The 21,660-nt window shown below is 35.5% G+C and overlaps 1 protein-coding gene across 3 annotated transcripts in view; it reads left to right on the forward strand.

The window, feature by feature from the left end:
• The window catches only part of LOC150101823 (RNA-binding protein 5-like), a 455,027-nt gene that overhangs the window by 361,392 nt on the left and 71,975 nt on the right, over window positions 1-21,660 (forward strand). For all 3 annotated transcript variants that reach the window (XR_016549043.1, XM_090400660.1, XM_090400661.1), the window contains exon 21: window positions 13,584-13,658. Coding sequence is in view for 2 of the 3 variants with exons in the window: in XM_090400660.1 (XP_090256786.1) it covers window positions 13,584-13,658 (75 nt within the window). In the remaining variant the exon portion in view is untranslated. The remainder of the gene's footprint in view (window positions 1-13,583; window positions 13,659-21,660) is intronic.

Genomic DNA, 21,660 nt, shown 5'->3' on the forward strand with positions numbered 1-21,660 from the left:
CACAAGGAGATGTGCTTTGCATTATGGGAGATACTGAAACAAAGAGTGATGAGAGCTTGGTCCACCTTTGCTCAGAGTCACCTAGTGTTGCACTACCTTACCTCAGTCCTGAAGATATTTTCAGGTGCAAACTTTGTCTGCTTACACTTGGATAAAGGATTAAACTAAATCTATTATAGTCTATCCAAGTGAAAAATAAACTTTCAACAGGCAGAATCCAGATTAGTGATCACTGATTAATTGATGAGCTTAAAGATAGTAAAGAAGTTTGCTGTTGATGACTTTTCCATTATGTTTGATGAGATTGGGGTGATAGATTAATGGCTGACATTTATCTCTCTTGTTTTGGGGATGGGCTTGAATATAGGCTTACCTCCACGTTGTCAAGTGGATGCTAGACTAGTAAGAGGTTTTAATTCTTGCATTCAAGAATTCAAACCCCTTTATCATATGAACAAGTTGTTCATATGATAAAGAAGTTTGATTTTATTATGAGTATATTTTTTTGGCCACTAACTTATTTTAGAAAAAGATTACACTGGGTTTTTTTTTGTAGACCAATGAATTTAATGATAAATTATGCCAACAAGTTTCACCAACTGGGCTGTTTGGCTTCTTCAGGGCATTCAAAATGATAAAGACAACTCAAAGTCGCTAGTACACAGAACAAACGTATAAAATATAACATAAATTAAAAAGACGTGTAACATCATATGCGTGGAGTGTGTGTGTTTCATTAGTTATTGTTGTGTGTGCATGCTCTGTAGTTTGCAGCGAAATTAAATTCTGGCAAGCTTAGCGATCTTATTAGAGTTTTCCATATGTCAGGCAGGATCATTCCTTGATTTCTGTTCAGGCTGCTTTCAGAACAGAGAACCACCATGGCTTCTTTGAAATTGCAACACCAGAAATATTCTTCTAGATAAGTCATGGAACTTTTGTCCCATTCAACGATGTGGCTTGTGTTGAAGAAGTACATGGCTAATACGGAACTATCTATTCTGTTGTTTTTAACATCCTTGACGTGTTCCTTTTTTTCTTATTTCAAGACTTCTCGATGTCTGACCTATGTAGTTTAAACCACAAGAGCAAGGGATGTTGTATACTTCAGCGTATTTGAAGAAGACATTGCTGTCTTTTGGTGATCTTAATTTGTTTCAGATCATCTTGATCAGTTTGAAAGTTACTCTAATTTCAAAAAGGTTTAAAGAGTGTTGCAGTCTTTTTTGACACTGTTGTAAAATTCGATGTAGCTTAAAAATACCAAAGCTCTTTGCATCAATTTTTACAGAGGTCAAGTCCCATGAGAATGTTGTAAAAATAACCGTGTTTGTCTCTGTATATTTTGTGCTATATATTATTGTAAAATAACCCTTTGGAAATTAACTGTATTTGCTCCTTTAACAAGAATATTTTAGAATGTCAAAAACAAAGGCAATGTTTTGCCACCGGAACATTGTGTAATAGCTCTCTATGAGGGCATAAGAAAGGTTGGTTACGAATTTTTTGTGTAAGAGAAAGTGCTTACAAGCTCTGAGCATAAACACTTCCAGAGTCAGTCTGAAAGGTTCAAACAACTTTCCGCTGGCCTGCAACTTACGACCAAAAGAGAACAAAGAGCAGGTTGAACTTAAAAGAAGATGAAAGTCATGCCAAATTCTTAGGGTTACAACCCTTTGTATGAGGTCTCAGAGAAGGCATAATTAAAAGGGACAGAGCCAAGCAATAGGGGCTTCCAGTCGTTGCCAGAAAGAGAGAGAGAGAGCTTCCAGTTGCCGATGAGATAGGGAACCCATTTCAGCAGTCAAAAGAGAGAGTTGGCGGCAGTTCGAGTTTTTTAGCAGCTTTGCTCGGAAGTTTTTCTTTTTGCCGTGAGAGAACAACCTTTTGCCAGAGCTGTACAAGTACCGCAGGTTGCAATCCACAGCCCGCTATTTTCATGACAAGATACTGCTGATGCCAGACATTCCTGAAGGAAGCTCGAAATCTGAGGTGTAAGAAATGCCATAAGACTTTAGTGAAAGACTTTTAACTGAATGTGCGATACAGAGCCTTTGTAAGTTCCATCCTTTTTTGTACATTTTCTCTTATAATCTAGGAGGTATGTTATATGACTGTTAAGAATTAGTTTAGTAGTTATAAGAGGTGTCCATAAGAGAGTCAATTGGCATGTTAGAAGTCGATATCAAATTTGTAAAAATAACTTAACAGATATTTAGCTAACCTCTTTGAGAGTAAATTAGAAGTTTAATAAGTTGAATTTGTAAACAGAGTAAATAGGTTTTTGAGTTAAAGAGATTATTTAGAGTTGAAGTAAAAAGGGTTCTAATTTTATGCTAAAGATTTTTTTTAGATGGGTAGAGAAAGCAATCTCCCTGTCGTTTGATTCATGTATATTTCATATTAATGTAAATAAATGTGTTTTAATTATTTGTTAAAAGAGTGCTTCCTGATCCTTTATCTTACAATGCACTGTTTCTAAAAATAATCGGACTTGTGAGTTTGGAAACAACTAAGGCATTAAAAGTGCAGTTTAATTAATTAAAAACCACAACTGTTTATGTAAACTTTGTTGAAGGAATTTACGCTAGTAAGAGAGAGAGAGAGATCTACCAGGCGTTTTATTGAGTCTTATGCCGAATATTGATATATTGAATGGCACAGTCTTACAAATAAATTTTCTAGTGTTCATAGGCTTATGACTAGTAAATACGGAAGGTGGATAAACATAGTATGTAGTAGAATAAGTAAGGATGGTTACTAGAGAAAAAGCATGCACTGCTAATTAGTAAAATAAGAATAAAAGAAGTTATTACAATAATGCAGCAGCCAGAATTCGTTACAATGTCGCAGCATTGACAGGATAAAATCCACAGTAATTAAAATAGAAATAGTGGATTGGAACAGTTTTGTAAATAAAGAAGTCAAATAAATAGAAAGTGTATGTATATATATATATATATATATATATAGTGTAAGAAATTTTTTTAAGAATCATGAATGTGAACAGCAGTAACTCAGGAGGCACTAACACGATGGGGATGTAGAATTTTTTAGAACAGTAAATCCTCACCTCATTATACCTCAGTTCTCTTTAGAAGACCACGATGATGTGTCGTCCTTCAAGTGTGTAGAGGAACTAAGGAACATCAGAAACTGGTCGGACTTCCAGCTTCTAATAATTTTAAGAAACAAATTGATTGGCAGGGCCAAGAATTTTTTGTATTCCTCTCACATACTGAGAGACACTTTGGAATATAATAAATTCAAGGATACCCTGATATCTCAGTTTTCCAAAGTTAGAAGCCTGGGTCCGTGTGGAGGCTCCAGAAGTGCAGGCAGGCAGGAGAAAAAGAATCTATCACTGAGTATTACAATAGATTGCTCACCTTAGCTAATAGCTTGAATGTGTCCAGTGATAAAAAGAGTCACTTTGATTGGGCTGTCTTCAACCATTTCTGATTAGGAGTAAGAGAAGAATATAAAGAGGCAGCGTATAAAAGGAAGATAAGTAATTTAGAAGAATGCTATCAGGCCATAAAAGAAAAAGAAGAAAAGCTAGGTGATCTGCATCCCACATTTAGTGCCAGCCAGATACACATTACAGAAGTGTCAGATCCAAAGAGTGAGTTTAAGAAAGAGAAAAATATAGGGAATCCTAAAGAAAAAAGTAAAGACCAACAGAAGGGAGGAAAAGAAGAAAATAAGGTCACAGAAATTGCTGATTCCATTAATATGGAGGAAGTACGCACTTTAATTAGACAAGAGGTTGAACGGCTACAACACTCTTTTATGGACCATCTTGAAGCTGTACTGAAGCAGTTGGCGGCAGTAACAGAAGGGACCACTGAATCAACTTTACCTCAATCAGAGAGGACTAATGGAATAAAAGACAGAAGGGAACCTCCCAGATGTTATAGATGTAATAAGTTTGGGTACATTGCCAGAAATTGCTATAGCGGTAGAAGAGACTCAAATAGAAGGATGCATCAGGAATCTAATATGGTAACAACTCGCCGCCATCACACGAGCAGCAAAGAGAATGCAGAGAAACATTGGAAATCAGCATGAAGGATCTATGACTATGATACAGGGAAAAATAAGGAGACTACAGTGCAAAGTTTGGCTAGATACTGGTTCCCAAGTTTCAATGATTACCAGGTCTTTATTTAGGAAGCTGAAATCCCGGGTGTCAAACTGTATCACTATGCTAAAAAGGACAATCATATTAAATGGAATTGCGAACCCTCTGAAGGTAAATATGTAGCTGCCTGGTTTTGAGTTGACCGTCTCACCCGAGCTTTTAATACTCCCAGAAACCCTGGGAACTACGGAAAAGATAGTACTTGGAACTGACTTTTTAGAGAAACACTGGTTCTGCAATTTCTCTAAAAAGGAAATCTCCATAATGGGGATTAAGCAGTTTGCCCTTAAGAAAGATACCAAGTCGCCGATGAGATAGGGATACACTATGCTGATCAAGGGAGAAGGGATAACTTCACATCAGAGGAGGAGGATCCCCAATATCACAGGTCCATGAACCAGGAGGGTCACAACGATAATGAAAATGAATGCTACGAGACCCCAAGGGAGGGCAGTACAGAGGTTGATGATTTTGTGAGCAAGCTGCACTTTCAAACGCGATACTTCTTGAGATCAAGAAACACTGTAAACATTATAGAGGGAAGTAGTAATAAAATTCACCACCCCGCCAACGGAAGAATTAGAAGGAGAGCAGGGTATCATAAGGGGTAAAATGCCCGAGGGATAATAACAAAAATGAGTTACAGCAGCAGTCGCGTCAAGAAGAGCCCACAGGTCAGGCCAACGACGCTCCCTGCTCAAAGTTAAATGACAAAACTGAGTATTGTCCGATCCAGAGAATGCATAAGATATGATACAGGAACAGATTAAAGAAAAAATTTTTCATGAAGGGGTGGGCCTTTGTAAAATTTGATGTAGCTTAAAAATATCAAAGCGCTTTACGTTGATTTTTACAGAGGTCAAGTCCCATGAGAATGTTGTAAAATAACCATGTTTGTCTCTGTATATTTTTGCTGTATATTATTGTAAATAACCCTTTGGAAATTAACTGTATTTACTCCTTTAACAAGAATATTTTAGAATGTCAAAAACAAAGGCAATGTTTTGCCATGCAATGTTGTGTAATAATTCTCTACAAGGGCATAAGAAAGGTTGTTTACGAACTTTGTGTGTAAGAGAAAGTACTTACAAGCTCTGAGCATAAACACTTCCAAAGTCAGTCTGAAAGGTTCAAACAACTTTCCACTAGCCGGCAACTTACGATCAAAAGAGTGCACGGAAAAGAACAAAGAGCAGGTTGAACTTAAAAGAAGATGAAAGAGTCATGCCCAATTCTTGGGGGGGTTACAACCCTTCAGAGTCTCAGAGAAGGCATAATAAAAAGAGACAGAGCCAAGCAATAGGGGCTTCCAGTCACCACCAGAGAGAACTTCTAGGTCGCCAGAGAGAGAGAGCTTCCAGTCGCCGATGAGATAGGGAACCCATTTCGGCAGTTAAAAGAGTGCTGCCTGATCCTTTATCTTACAATGCACTGTTTCTAAAAATAATCGGACTTGTGAGTGGGAAACAACTAAGTCATTAAAAGTGCAGTTTAATTACTTAAGAACCACGACTGTTTATGTAAACTTTGTTGAAGGAATTTATGCTAGTAAGAGAGATAGAGAGATCTACCAGACGTTTTATTGGGTCTTATGCTGAATATTTATATATTGGATGGTGCAGTCTTACAAATAAATTTTCCAGTGTTCATAGGCATATGACTAGTAAATACGGAAGGTGGATAGACATAGTACGCAGTAGAATAAGTAAGGAAGGTTACAAGAGAAAAAGCACACACTGCTAATTAGTAAAATAAGAATAGAAGAAGTTGTTACAATAACACAGCTGACAGCAATATGTTACACTGTTCCTGCATAATTGATGGCAATTGAGGATTTATATTGAATCTTGGCAGATTGTTGTTGTGTGGGGGTTGCTATGAAGTATCTTTTTAATTAAATTTCTTGGATAGACGTTGTTTGCCAGGGTCTGTGATATATGAGTTAATTTGTCCTGGAGGGCTTTATCTTCTGATACAATGCTAAGTTTTTGAGAAATGTGGTGAGTAGACAAGAAATGAAAATAACGTCCAGTGTGGGTTGGTTTACGATAGACTTTAAGATTGACCTGCCCATCTGCTTGTTTTTTGATTAGGGTATCTAAAAATGGTAGTTGTCTATCCTTCTCAAGTTCCAAGGTGAATTTGATTTTCTGATGGAAGGAATTTATCTTTGTTAGAAAGTCTAAAAGCTCTGTTTTAGTGTTTCTCCAAATTATAAAAACATCATCAACATACCTCCATCATACTAATGGCTTAGGGTCTAATCGGGAAAGGATGTCATTTTCTAGTTTCTCCTTGAATAGATCTGTGCATGGAGGAGATAAGGGACTGCCCATAGCCAAGCCAATTAGTTGTTCATATATAGTGCTGTTCCATTTAAAGAAGTTAGATTTAAGGCAATGACTGAAGAGCTTAGCAGTATCTTGAGGATACAGATTGTGTAAAATGTTGATAACTTCTACCTTGTTGGTGAATAAAGATACCATGTCCAAGCTGACAAAAATATCTGTTTCAGAAATAGAGATGTTTTTCAATTAGCAATGAAGTGCTTTGAATTCTTTATGTAAGTATCAGAGTTTCGAATATGATCCTTTAGGAGACAGACAAGTTGTTTAAGACAATAGGTAGGTTGGAGGATTTCTTCCATCCACTGTGGGGCATAGAGGGACTCCACTTTTTGTCAACTGGAGTATACAACATCCCTTGCTCTTGTGGTTTAAATTACATAAATCAGACATCGAGAGGTCTTGAAATAAGAAAAAAGGAACATGTCGGCGATGTTAAAAACAACAGAATAGATAGTTCCGGATTAGCCATGTACTTCTTCAACACAGGCCACACCATTAAATGGGACAAAAGTTCAATGCCTTATCTAGAAGAGCATTTCTGGTGTCACAATTTCAAAGAAGCTGTAGTGGTTCTCTGTTCTGAAAGCAGCCTGAACAGAAATCAAGGAATGATCCTGCCTGACATATGGAAAACTCTAATAAGATCGCTAAGCTTGTCAGAATTTAATTTTGCTGCAAACTACAGAGCGTGCACACACAACAATAACTAATGAGACACACACACTCCACGCATATGATTACATGTCTTTTTTAATTTGTTATATTTTATACGTTTGTTCTGTGTTCTAGTGACTTTGAGTTGTTTTTACCATTTTGTATGCCCTGAAGAAGCCAAACAGCCCAGTTGGTGAAATTTGTTGGCATAATTTATCATTAAATTCATTGGTCCACAAAAAACCCAGTGTAATCTTTTTCTAAAATTGAGTTTGATTTTAATTCTTGTCTACAATTCTAAGCACAGTTTTGTTTGTGTGTGAAGTGGATTGGGGGAATGGATATCAATAAACTTGGTAGTATCCAACCTATTACAGATTGTTCTGAATATTTGCACGCACGCACAGACACACTAATCTCTTCTTGATACTGCAGGAGATGACTGAGAGATCATTGATGAGGCTGGCGAAAGAGAGATAGAGAGAGAGAGACTTCACTCCAATTTCTTGTATATATTGTCAAACATCAGATTTGATAATCTATACAAGAATTGGAGGAGAAGGCTAATACAGGGAGGGTGGCCTTATCTTTTGGTGATGTTACAGTGACCTCATTAAGATGAGGCCACTGTAAGATATAAAGTGGAGAAGGCATGGAAGGGCAGAAATGGTGCTCACCACTCTTAGTGAAGGACCAGAAGGTTCAACAGTGATCTGGTTAAAACAGGCCTTTTCTGCATTTGGCCCTTTCAAAGTCTAATTTGGTTTCATATTGCAGCCTGTGACAATTTTTTTTACAAATAACACAGGCTGCAGTGTGGCCTGAATGTTTATTTTGGACCGCTTTGATACACTTGTTGGAGAAACATGACTTTGATAGTAGTTAGGGATTTTTATTGGAATGGATTGAAGGCCTTCATTTCAGCAAGACTTATTTCAGATATTCATTTAGAATAGGTGTTTGGATCAGAAAAGAATGCAATAGTAATCAAACCATGAAAAGGTGGAATAGAAATCTTGTAGATCATTCTATTTGGAATTGTTGTAGTGTACAAGGGAAGAGGACTGCATTTGGCTTGGTGTAGTACATTCTGTTGAAAAAGAAATAAACATGTTTTCTGAATTACTAAGAGGAGAGCTGACATCTACAGTAGATTTGGAAAGAGTACTAGTTGAAACAAGATCCAGTGGGTTTGGAGGACAATGAGGATTATTGATGGTCAGCAGATAGTTTGTGTTAAATTACTAACAGTAAATATTTCATCATTTCTTCCAGCTTGACTAGTGAAGTTAGAGAGGGGAAATAAGTTTCTATTGTGAACATTAAAGTTCCAAGGACCACAACAGTTTCTTCGAATGTTTCTGCAGTATGTTAGAATAGAGGCCATATTCCTAATTCTGATTATTATTTATTTATTCATATGCACTTGTCTGTGTGAGAGATCAGTTTTAGTTTCTTGCATGTGTGCAAGAAACTAAAAACTAAAAATCAGTTGGGGGACACTCAGGGAAAAGATATTGCAAGTCCACAAGTTACACACACAAATCAATATTTGGACAAAATACTGTATGTCATTATAGTAACAATACTCTATTATTACAAGGTATGCTTGATTACATTTATGCTATCTGCACTCGCAACCTCCAAGGGAAAGTTATTTCAGACATGCACTACTCTGAGAGAAAAAAGTTCTTACCTCTTTCAAACAGGACAAGGAGTAGTGATATGATAGAGACTAGTATATTTCTGAAAGGGTCATACAATATACCAGTAGATTTTCACTTTATTCTCAACTTCTATGGATGGTCTCTCATCCTCCCCCCACTTTCCATCTACTTGTATATTGTATGACCCTTTCAGAAGTATTTAGGTCTCTATCATATCACTACTCCTTGTCCTGTTTGCTAGCATCTGCATTCCACATTCTCTCCTCATGATCTACCTATATTCCACAGTCCCAATATTATCTTTCTCACTCCTCTTTGCACCCTCTCCACTGTGTCTGCATCACCACAGAAACCAGGAGACCAGATGTGTGCATAATAATCCACATGAGGTCATATTAAAACCTTGTGAAGAGGCAAAATGACTTTCTTATTCTTATATGTCAATGTTTTTCAGCATTGCAATTATACTCTGAGTTATGTTTGTATTCTTTTCTATATAATCCTGAACTTCAGTTTCCTATCTAGTAAATCTCCAGGATCCCTAGCCTGCTTAATTTTTTCTAGTCTAATTCTACCTATATAATAGCTATTGTATATCTCATTACAATAAAGTACATAACTTTATAATTACTAATGTTGAATTAAGCCATTTTCACATGCTCTCAATTCCAGCTTACTCAAATCATTTTGCAAGCACTGTATGTCAGTTGCATTCTGATTATTCCTGCTTATCTTTGCATCATCAGGTTGAACTGTTTCTTTATGTCATTAATGTAAAGATTGAATAACAATGGACCAAGGACTGATGTATAAGATACACCACCACTCACCTTAAACCTTTCAGACTTACATTTTCCACACACCACTTTTTGATATCTTCAGTCAAACATTCTCTTATCCAAATTACTTGTTTATAATCCAGTCCCATTTCCTCCAAATTATGCAACTGTCTTCCATGCTGGATCCAGCCAAAAGTGCTAGCGAAGTCCAAAAGTGTCATGCTGTATCTATTCCCTTTGTCTAAGTCAGCTGAATGGACAAAGCAAAATGGACACTCATTAGTTGAACAATCTCTTCTACATCTGCCATACCATCTGCATTGATATGAGTTATTCTTTCACGTTCATGCTTTCTTTTAATTGCAGATGTTGACTTGGTTGGCTGAGTGGTTAGCATATCTGCTCTCCAGCCAAAAGGCAGCAGGTTTGAATCACGCTGTGGGCACGTATGTTTGTGATTGTCTGTGAAAATACTAGTGGTGGCGGACAGTAGATGGGAGTGATGAAGATGATGTGGTTTGCTGTAGTTAGATGGAGAGTCGTAGAGTAGGTGCCCTCCCTCGAATAGTTCTTGGATTCCTTGGAGGTGTCACGTAATAATAATAATAATAATAATAAAATAATGATAGAATTCTTTTGGGTTGTGTTTAGCTTACAGAACAAGCTTCATTTCATGCTCACACTTAGCTTTCTGTACAACAGTTGTAACTCTTCTGGCTTGCACCTTATAATTTTCATAGCTGTCATCATCCTTATACTATAATATCCCATCCACATCTTTTTTTTAAGAATCTCTTAACAAGATTGCACATCCAGTTCACTTCCACCCAATTTATTCTTCAAACTCTAGGGTTGCATTCGAATATTACATCAATGATGTATTTTTTGAATACTTTCCATGCACCGCCAATATCCTTCCCAACTTTCAACCAATCCATGCGATGGAACCTAGTATTCTCCTCAATTAGTCATAATTTCCTGCTTTGAAGTTCACATGTAATTACTTTCAGAATGGAATATCCATTTAGCCATTATCCAGGTCATTTCAATATGATACTATCACCAACCAGAGGCAAAACAATCACATCATATCTTTTACCAAAATACTCACAAGGTCTCTTTGACCTTGACATCATAACAGCTCAATAAATTTGACCTCATTCTTTTTTATGAGATTGCTTTGCATACCCACTCAATCTTTGGATAATGTAAGTCACTCATGATTATTAATCCTTTGGTGCCCATTTGATTTATCTCACAATGCATTTCATCACTAACAGCTGATCCACTAGGTCTATAGCAACATCCCACCATGTATTTGATCTTGTTAGACTCTACTTCACATGGCATAGCTGTCACATAAAAATTGTTATTAATATTACAATTGTAGTTAATACATCTCTTTCTGAGATCCAGGTCTCATTAATACCTATAATGAAGCAACAAACTCCATCCATTTGTTTCTTATACTTCTCACATTTGTATATAGACATAATAATTACCTCCATACTTTTTTGTATACTCTCCTCTGTGAACTGCATGAATAACTTGAACTTTCAGATTCCTGTTCATATCTAATGCTTTACTTATACAGACAGACTTAACACATACTTAATAAGTTTGAACTAGATGAATACACAATTGTCTTTTTATTATAATTGCCTCCATTATTAAGTATATTTGTGTCATTAAAGTAGTTAGGTAACTTAGTTTTTCTTAGGCACAAAATTCTGGCTATTCCTCCCATCATAATTTAGTTTACCCTGACTCTCTGTATTAGGTCTCACACCAATCAATCATTTTTCTATACTCTTGATACCAAACGCATTCAAGTGCAGTCCATCATTTTATGTAAATCCCTTCTTTATATAAATCACTATACATATCCAGAACTCACCACCGTTCTTTCCGCATAGCTTACACATGAAATCATTTGCCATCGTAGTCCTTATTTTGAATTCCATGTTGTCATGTTTAGATAATATGCTGATTATTTTCACTTTCTTATGCGTCATCCTTACTTCTTCCAGCAGTTCCTTCATATCCTCTCTCTAATACTGTGTTTGTCACCAGACAAATCATTTGTTCCTCTCAGACTAACTACATCTCTTTTTATCTTTCTTTTCTGCTTTTCAGTTACATTAGTTAAACTTTTGATTATATCAGCTAGAAAACTCAAAGTAGTAACATGGTTGTCAGTTGCATGTTTTAGAATTGAATCCCCATACCATATAGTATCCTTTTTTTTATAATCAATTTTACCTATCTGATTTGGTTTTTTTGGTTCTCCTATTCTTGTTTACCCTTCATGTTGTCCTATCCTATGCCTATTTAACTGCTTTCAACTTTTTCCAATTCTTTTATCATTCATCAAATTATTTTAGTCTACTTATTTCAGTTTGTCTTCACTGGGGAAAGCTCCATTACAAATTTCACTAGCATTTCTTTTTTGTTGCTGTTCTATTATGCTTGCAAGGTTTGGCACTATTTACAGTACTACTTTAATATCACAGTATTCCAACCAAATATCAGAAAATATACCAAATAGAATAAATATGTGAAAATCAACCAATAAAATACTATAAAAACGAATTATTCTAAGAAAATAACACAGTAAAACATAAAAATTACTAATTTCACGGGAAATCACTTAAAGGAAATTAAATACACTAACTGTAATAATACATGTGTATAATTAAGTATTATTTATTATACTTAATTATATACAATTATTATTTTTTAAACATGAACAATTTTTAAAGTCACAAAATAATACAATAAATTAATTATTTCCTATTCCATTGTAAATGTTTTCTTTCATCTAAGCCTTGGTTTTCCTAGTGTGCCAAAACAATTCAAGATCAGAATCAACAATATCATGTGATTCCTCTATTGAATCTGGCTTTCTTTCACTAACATGTCCTGCTTCCTTTTTCTATACCCCAGCTTGAAATAGTTGCAAACAAATTATCAGCAATGCCAAGTGCAGGAAACTTACATCATGTTTGAAAAGGTAGTCATTCTTCCTTTCCCAAAACTGTTAGTTTGAACTTCCTTGTCTTTTGCATTCATGTGGTTCTATTATTACTTTTCCTCCAGTTCTCGCATTGATCTTTTAATCTTAGAGTGCTTGTTATTCTCACATTTGAGGTGGTGTGTGTCAAGTGCTGCTCTAAAAATTCTTGATGTTTTCCAAATGACAGCAGTTTGGCTGATTAAAGATTCCTTTTGCACAGACTCTCCAGTCATTTTCTCACAGACAGTAGGTTTCTGCACTGCCTTTTCTTCAGATACTCTTCAGCAGAACTAGCATCCATCATTTTCCACCTATTTCTGCTAAACAAATAATCATTCAAAAGATGCCAAACAGTGATTTTCAATTCATCTACTAATCCTCCAAATCTCTCGCTCATTCATCTGTCATTCTGTCTGTCTATTGCAGTTCATGCTAGAACTTTGCAGTTCCTGAGCATGAGTTGCAAAGTTCTTTTCATATGCTCCCTTTCTTTTCTATATCACTGACCAGTTCACTTTCAATGCTACTAAAACCCAGTCTTGTATTACTTCTCAAATTTTTTTTTCATGTTACTTTTGAAAACACCCAAATCTTGAACAAGTTGAGATTTCTCATCAGGATAACCATGTTTTCTGGGCAAATAATTCTATGATAAGTGAGGAGGGGTGAATTGATTGATTTTGCAGATCTCTTAAGTTATTGCAGCAATTGTTATCTCCATAAGTAAAGGAAACAGTGTGATGTCTTTTGTCTCATTTTCTAGCTTCAGTATGAAAGTATGTTTATAATTGCATTCTACCAGGATGTTTTAAATCAGAATTTTTAACTTTAACTGTAGATGTTATATGAAGATGATAATTTTGTTTGTCAAAGTAGCATGTAATTTTATCATTGTAACCCAGTAATAACCAAGCTTATTTCCAATTAATATTTCCATGAGTATCTGTATGTATTCTCTAAATATTACTTTTACAGCAAAATTTGGAGGTTTTGAAAAGGACAAAGCTGTCTGCTGAAGAACTGGAGGAATTGGAAAAAAAGGAACGAGAGGTATAGCAGATAATTCAATGTTTAAATCATTTTAAGGAGAAATTAGACAATTGGTAAAATTTTAGAATGATTCTGCACTAATGTGCTGAAAAATTATCTCTGCAATCTGCAATTGATAATATACAACTGGATTTTTTTTTTTTTAAGTTTTGATTTCAACATAAGCACCGTGTCAGCATAAATGATGCAATGATCAAGCTTTTTCACATAAGCAGTGATCATTTTTCAGAAGCCATTTATCTTGATGTTGCCAGTGTATTCTTCTAAGGATAGTTTAATGCACAAATTAAAAATTCCATTCATTTGAAAAATTTAACTGTTAGGTGTCTATGGAAGTTTTCAATACATTTACTATTCTGAACTGCCATTTTTTATATGTCATATTTTGATTGCAGTTTCTGAGGAATCATTAAATAGCATTCTGGAAGAATTCTCTTTATCTTAACATTTTCTGCTCAATTTCTGAGGAATCATTTAAATACTCATGGCTAAGCAACCAGGCTTTATAGACACTAGGGCAGTTAATCATATTTTCTCTATTAGTTAGCATTAATTCAGATTTCTCTCTTGCCGGAGAGAAACCTGAATTTCAGGAAGAAGAACCCTCCTTCCCGTATGAGACTGGCTGCACCTTCAGTTGCTATCTATGTATTTATATCTCTTTTCCTACTCGATTAATTTCCTCTAGAGTTATACACTTATCTAGCAAATAATTGTAGCGTTAGTGAGGAAAGAAAAATTGATTGAATTTGCAGATCTCTTTAGTTATTGCAATAAGTAAAGAGATCTGCAAAATCAATTTTTTAGAATTGATTTTGTAGAAATTGGTTGTAACCTTTGCAAGGTTCTTCACATCCTAGATGGATTCATTCCCAGGTATTTTCAACCAAAGGACATATTATTCAACTGAGCTGCAGGGGACTCCTGAAAGTTGAAGGAAAAAATAGTTTATCTTCTCTTAGAACTAAGAACATTTTTTTATATATACTAAAATAAAGAGCCAAAAGGCTTTTGTGATCATATATGCTATTGTACATGTGAACTGTGCCATGGGCAAATGCTGTAAACTGTGGTCTCATATCCCACTGTGGCATGAGCATGTTTAAATACCTTTAGAGGATAGATAATTCTCCTCCTTCAATGTAAAACTGCCATGCTACTTATTGGTGGCCTCAGGTCGCTTGAAAAAATTCTACAGGGTCTTTGATTTTTTAGCCCTTTTCCTACCTGTGGTGTTAATGTATTGTAGGTTTATAATATTTTATATTATAAATAACAGCAATGATGGCATAAATCTTGCCTACCACCTGATTTAATGTTGAACCAACTTCTTGTACATCATTGAACTTTCTCACTAATAACTCAAGTCATATGGCTCTATTTACACCACACATTTTATTGTTTTAAACAGCTTTTCCTTTGGCTTCTTTTTCACATCCCTTTTCATGATCTTCAGACCATAGTTGTTCTTATAATCCTGTGATTTTTCAACTGTTGGATTTAAACTAAAAATCTGTGGTCTTTGATCCTCTTATTTATCCTGAACCCAGCTTTCTCTTAGCCTTTTCTATAGTATTCTTGAGAGGCTAAGATATCTTTATTTCTCACATCTAGTTTTATTTCTCTTCTATGTTGGCACAATGCTACAGTCATGTTGGAATCTGATCTTACTCAGAGTACTGAGTACTTCAGAGTATTGAAGTTCAATCATTATAAAATTCTTTCCTAAGAAGCATTTTAGTTTATATATTGCCTTTCAAGCTGACTTTTCACATTTGAAGTTGTGGATGAAGTTTTCTATTTCTCTACCTTCATTAGGGAAGTATACTTAAAATTGTATTTTATTTACATGCATCCTATCCCTTCTTTATTACTGGTTATCCTGTATAATAATTTTTAAAGTAGTTATATATACACTAGATTCAAAATATCTATTTAGTTTCTCTACTATTCTTGATTCTCTTTGTAATGTTCTTTTCATCATTTTCATGCTTTTTTGTAGCAGTTTTTAATTAAGCCATTAATGATTTGTTTAGATTCTCAAGAATACATTCATATGTAACTCTCTCAAGAAGTCTAATTCTTGATTTCAACTCTCTTTCCCCAGTAATTTTTGTATATTTGTGTCTACAGGTCATCTGAGAGCCATTCAATTTTGATTCCTTTTAAAACTTTTTACTGTTCTTTTTTTTGTGATGCTCATTTGTTGCTAGCTTAAAGCTGTACAGTGTTACTTCTATTTCACGTCTCTGGGCCTGTATTTGGAACAGACTGAAAATAATATTGCTTTTAACCTAATGTAATCAAAAAGACTTCTTGGTTGTTCTTCGCTTGAATTTGTGCACATCTTTATGGTGGAAAATGGTTATTTTAACTAGTCCAGTTTTCTGGTTTTCTGAGCAGAGAGGGAAAGAGAAAGGTGAAAGAGAGAATGCTAAGAATAGATATGCCATTGTAGAATTTGTCATGATTCTGGTGCTAAGTTATAGATGATTTGTTCAAATAGGTTAAATTGGTCTCTTTTTTTTTTTTTTTTTCAACAGACACTTTTTGGAGACATCTAGCATGATGATCAAACCACATTTCTGCATTTCCTTCAATTCTTACTGTTGACATTCAACTTAAATATACACTATGTATTGCTCCATATAATGTTACATTTATCCCACATGACTGTAAAATTCTCAACAGCTTTATTTTCCAGATCTAGACCTACAAAACTTAAATAAGATCCTTGTTATATTCCCACAATTTCTCAATTATATGTAGTAAAATGAATATCTGAACACATGACACCCTCTATTCTGGCTTCAACTGAATTTGTCTTTGTCTTCTGTACGTTTCTTAGCCTCATCTCAAGTATATAAATATAAATCTTACCTGGAACATGTAATGGAGAAATTCTTCTGTAATTCTCATGTTCATTTTCATTTCCCTTTTATAGATGGGCTATGAGAGTTTTGCTACAATCATTTGGAATTTGACCTTCTGAATTATGCTTTAAAACTTATATCTCCATGTTTGAACATTTCTGGTCAAATGTCACCTACTCTTTGTAACTGTTAATATTTGGTCCCTTGACACTAAGTATGAGAAATTTTCTTTTTGGATTAGTGGACCATAGTTCTCTATACATATATACAATCATCAACAAGTTTTGCCGGCTAAGTCTGTCTGGCTTCTTCAGGGCAAGAAATGGATACACTAATGTTCAATGCTAAAAAAGAATGGAGTAACAACAGTTAAATTAATTAAAATTGAAATGACACGTAACATCAAGAGCATGAAGCATGGGGTATTAGTCATTGTTTGTTAATCGCATTTTATAGTTTTTCACGAAGTTGAGTTCTGCTAAGCATAGTGAATTTATTAAGCTTTTCCAAATGTCTTTTAGTATCATGCCTTGATTTCTGTTGAGATCGTCTCCTGTCCGAAGTACCACTGCAGCTTCTTTAAAGTTTCTACATCTGAAATCTTCTTCAATGTATGACATGGAGCTGTTGTCCCAATTGATGGAGTGGTTCGAAATCGCGAAATGATGGGCTAATCCTGAGGTATCCATTCTGTTGTTGTTGACATCCCCTATATGTTATATACACCTGCGTGCTTGTAGAAGGCGATGCTCCTCATGATTTTTGTTATTTTTGTTGAAACTGATCCGGCATAAGGTATGACAGTGAACAATGTATACTGCATGACTGGAGGTTGTTGCTGTGGGTTGTTTCTATTGAGAATCTTTTGAATTTGTATGAGTTTGAGATTTGAGTGAAGTTCACCAAGCAGATCTTTTTCTTCTGTGATGATATTTGTTGCTCTATTTTTAAGCATATGTATAATGTTAAGTTTTTGTGCATGATGGTGAGTAGATATGAAGTGAAGATAACGTCCAGTGTCTTTAGGTTTGTTACTTACTCTAGCTTCTTTTCAACATTTGAGGCTTTTGGTAGCTTTTTCTACTTCAAGTATTGATATGAGTCCCTGATTGCATTCCTCTTTAATATTTTCTACCACTATTCTAGCACTGCTTGTTTTGTTTAACAGTCTTTCAAAGTAATTGCTCTAGACACTCAGAATATTTTTATTTCACTTTTCTTATCACAGTTATCATCTCTTGATTCCATTAACTGTATTCTTCCCTCCATTTCTAAGCTTTTTCTATAGATTCTTATTTGTTGCTCTATTTTTAAGCATATGTATAATGTTAAGTTTTTGTGCATGATGGTGAGTAGATTTGAAGTGAAGATAACGTCCAGTGTCTGTAGGTTTGTTACTTACTCTAGCTTCTTTTCAACATTTGAGGCTTTTGGTAGCTTTTTCTACTTCAAATATTGATATGGGGTGCTTAAGGGTCAAAGCTGTATAACTGAGAGGAGACCTCCACATAGCCTTTAAAGGAATGCGGAGAACCGACCAGGGCTTCTGACCTAATGTCCAATCCTCACCTTCTCGTGGTGCACCCTGTTGGGTATCTACTTTGATACTGAACGAACGAGGATGGGCTGGCAATTTGGGATTTAGCCGACCAAATTGTATTCTTATTGGTTAAACCAAAATAAAAAATGATGGTACAACATGACAAAATTTCATGCCGGCTGGGGCGTCGCCCGGTTAAACAAGGCCCCCGTTGTTTTCGCCAGGGAACCAGGGCGAACAGCAAAAAGTCAGCTACTGGAACAAATCTGAAAACAAACCCCAACTCAACATCACCAGAGTTAAAGATCGGTACTATCAACGTAAGAAGCCTGAATGGCAAAGAAATGGAGCTAGCTGAGGAATTAGATAAGTACCAGATCGACATAATAGGGGTGACTGAAACAAAAAAGACCAAAACTGGTGAGATCTTTCTGAGCGATAAATACAAAATGTTATATTCAGGCAATGACAATCAAGGAAAAGAAGGAGCAGCCATAGTATTCAACACAAAATACGAGGCTAATCTTCTTGAATGGCAGTCAGTCTCAAGTAGAGTAATGTGGGCAAATATGAGAATGGGGAACTGGACAATGAGACTTATTTGTGCCTATGGTCCCACAGAAGGTTCTACTAAGGTAGAAGTGGAGGAATTTTTTGAGGCTTTAGGAAAAGCAACTGACACAATGAAAAAGGAAAAGGTGGTCCTTGTTGGGGATCTAAATAGTAGAGTAGGAAATGATTGTGAGACATACAAAAATATTTTGGAAAAATTTGGAGAAAAGAGCAAAGCTAATAATAATGGCAAATATCTGTTGGATTTCTGCTCAGGACATGGACTGGTTATTACTAACACCATGTTCCAACATTAAAATGTGCACAAATTCACATGGAGAGAAGAGGCTAGGAATAAGAAAAGTCTCATTGACTATGTTATTGTTGATAGTGATGTTTTCTCCCTGGTGCAGGACACCAGAGTGTACAGAGGATTTGAAATTGGAAGTGATCACTATTTAGTCTTGAGCAGGATAAAATTGAATTTGATATTGAAAAGAATAACATGTAAGAAAGTTTTAAAGCGAATAAAAGTTGAGCAGCTCTCAGATGTGAACTGTAGACTAAAATACAGAAATATTATTGAAAAGAAAATGAAAGAGTTTGAGAACAGGAATCAAACCTTGGAGATTCAGTGGCAAACTCTGAAGGAAACATTGATTGATTCTGCCAGAGAGGCATGTGGTGAGGTTGTGTGCAAGGATAAAAAAATCAGAACTCCCTGGTGGACACAGGAAGCTAAAGAGGCAGTGAAGGAAAAGAAGAAAGCATATCAAAAGTTCCTGGCAAATAAGTCAGCTTTTACTCTTACAGAATACAGAGACAAATGTAAGAAAGCTAAACAGTGTGTAAAACCAGCTAAACAAAAGTCATGGGAGGACTTTGGCAAGAATATAGAAAATAAATATCAAGAAGGTGCCAAAATATTCTGGAGGTTGTTGAAGAAGCTTAGGAATGGAGGAAAGAGTGCTATAAAAGGAATTAGAGATGATAAAGGTGAAATGAAAACAGGAGAAAAAGATATCCTTGAAGTATGGAGTAATTACTTTGAAAAACTGCTAAATGAAACAAGCAGTGATGACAGCACAGTGATAAAAAACACTGACCAGGCATGCAGTCAGGAATACATATCCATACTTGAAGTAGAAAAAGCCATCAAAGGCTTGAAATGTGGAAAGGCAGCAGGAGTAGATGATATTCGACCAGAAATGCTGAAGTATGGTGGTATAAGAGTCTTACAGTGGCTGCACTGCATAGTTCAGAAAGCCTGGACAGAGGGACGAATTCCCGATGATTGGAGTAGAGCTCTCATAGTACCCATATATAAAAAGGGAAATAAAACTGAATGTGAGAATTACAGAGGTATTTCCCTACTGAGTGTTCCTGGCAAGATCTATGCAAGTATACTTGAGAAACGGTTGAGAAGAATTGTGGAAGAAAAGCTTGGTGAAGAACAAGCTGGATTCAGGCCAAATAGAGGCTGTCAGGATCAGATCTTCTCTTTACGACAAATAGTCGAGAAAGCATGGGAATATAACAAAGATCTGTATTTAAGTTTTGTCGATTTGGAAAAGGCATATGACAAGGTGCCAAGAGAGAAGCTATTCAATACGCTGCAGTTATATGGTGTCAATGGGGCATTATATCAAGCAATACTTAGTCTTTATTTGAGTTGTGAGTCAGCAGTTAGAATTGAAGGAAGTACAGGAAGATGGTTTAATGTTAAATCTGGTGTGAGACAAGGATGTACATTATCCCCTCTGTTATTCATTATCTATATGGATCACATTATGAAGGAATGTGCTATTAAACCTGATTTCAAAATTGGAGATGTTAATGTCAGCTCTTTGCTTTATGCAGATGATGTTATACTTCTAAATAAATCCGCTACAAGTCTGCAAGATTCTCTGACTAAATTAAATAGCTGTTGTAATAGATATGGTATGAAGGTCAGCATTAAAAAGACAAAGACGATGAAAATAGGCAGAATCATTGAAAATGTCAACTGTGTTGTGAATGGAGAACCTGTGGAACAAGTAAAACATTTCAGCTACTTAGGCACAATTTTTACTGAAGATGGTAAACTAAATATAGAAATAGACAACAGAATCAGCAAAGCTGGTATGGTGGGAAGTCAATTGAATAAATTCATATGGAATAAGAAAGAAATTAGTCGGAACACTAAATTAGCTGTATACAAGATTGTGTTCAAACCAATTTTAACTTATGGATCTGAGAGCTTGGTCAGAAGTAAAACACTTGACCAAAGACTAGAGACCGCAGATATGAGAGTCCTGAGAAAGATTAGAGGCGTGAACAGATGGCATCAATGGCAATATCATATTAAAAATGAGGATATTAGGAAAGAACTTGACATTGTCAGCATCCAGGAATGCATTAGCAGAGCTAATCTCAGATGGTATGGTCACTTAAATAGAATGGGAGAGGAAAGATTAGCAAAACAAGTGTTCTCTGCCAGGTTGGCAGGAAAACGACCCAGAGGAAGACCAAGATATAGGTGGATTGATACGGTACAAAGTGCCTTAGACAATAGAAATATAAGATCTGATAATGTTGGAGTCTTGACAAGTAACAGACTGATTTGGAGGAAAATTGTAGAGAGGAAGTTAGTAATGATGTAATTTTTTTCATGTAGTACTGTCATATCCTGTACGCCCCTTGAGGGTACATGGCAGGAATTTGATGATGATGATGATGAAGTATTGATATGAGCCCCTGATTGCATTCCTCTTGAATATTTTCTACCACTATTCTAGCACTGCTTGTTTTGTTTAACAGTCTTTCAAAATAATTGCTCTAGACACTCAGAATATTTTTATTGCACTTTTCTTATCACAGTTATCATCTCTTGATTCCATTAACTGTATTCTTCCCTCCATTTCTAAGCTTTTTCTATAGATTCCAGAATATTTTGCCACTTTCCTGATATTTATCATTTATATTCTTATCAGTCTTCCCACTACTTTTGTTTATCCTCTTTTACTGATCGTTTAGTTCTCTTGTGTTTTTCTGTGTA

This window comes from Typopeltis vanoorti, chromosome 11, assembly GCF_054136105.1.
Source record: "Typopeltis vanoorti isolate ZY-2024b chromosome 11, IOZ_Tvanoo_1.0, whole genome shotgun sequence".
NCBI lineage: Eukaryota > Metazoa > Arthropoda > Arachnida > Uropygi > Thelyphonidae > Typopeltis > Typopeltis vanoorti.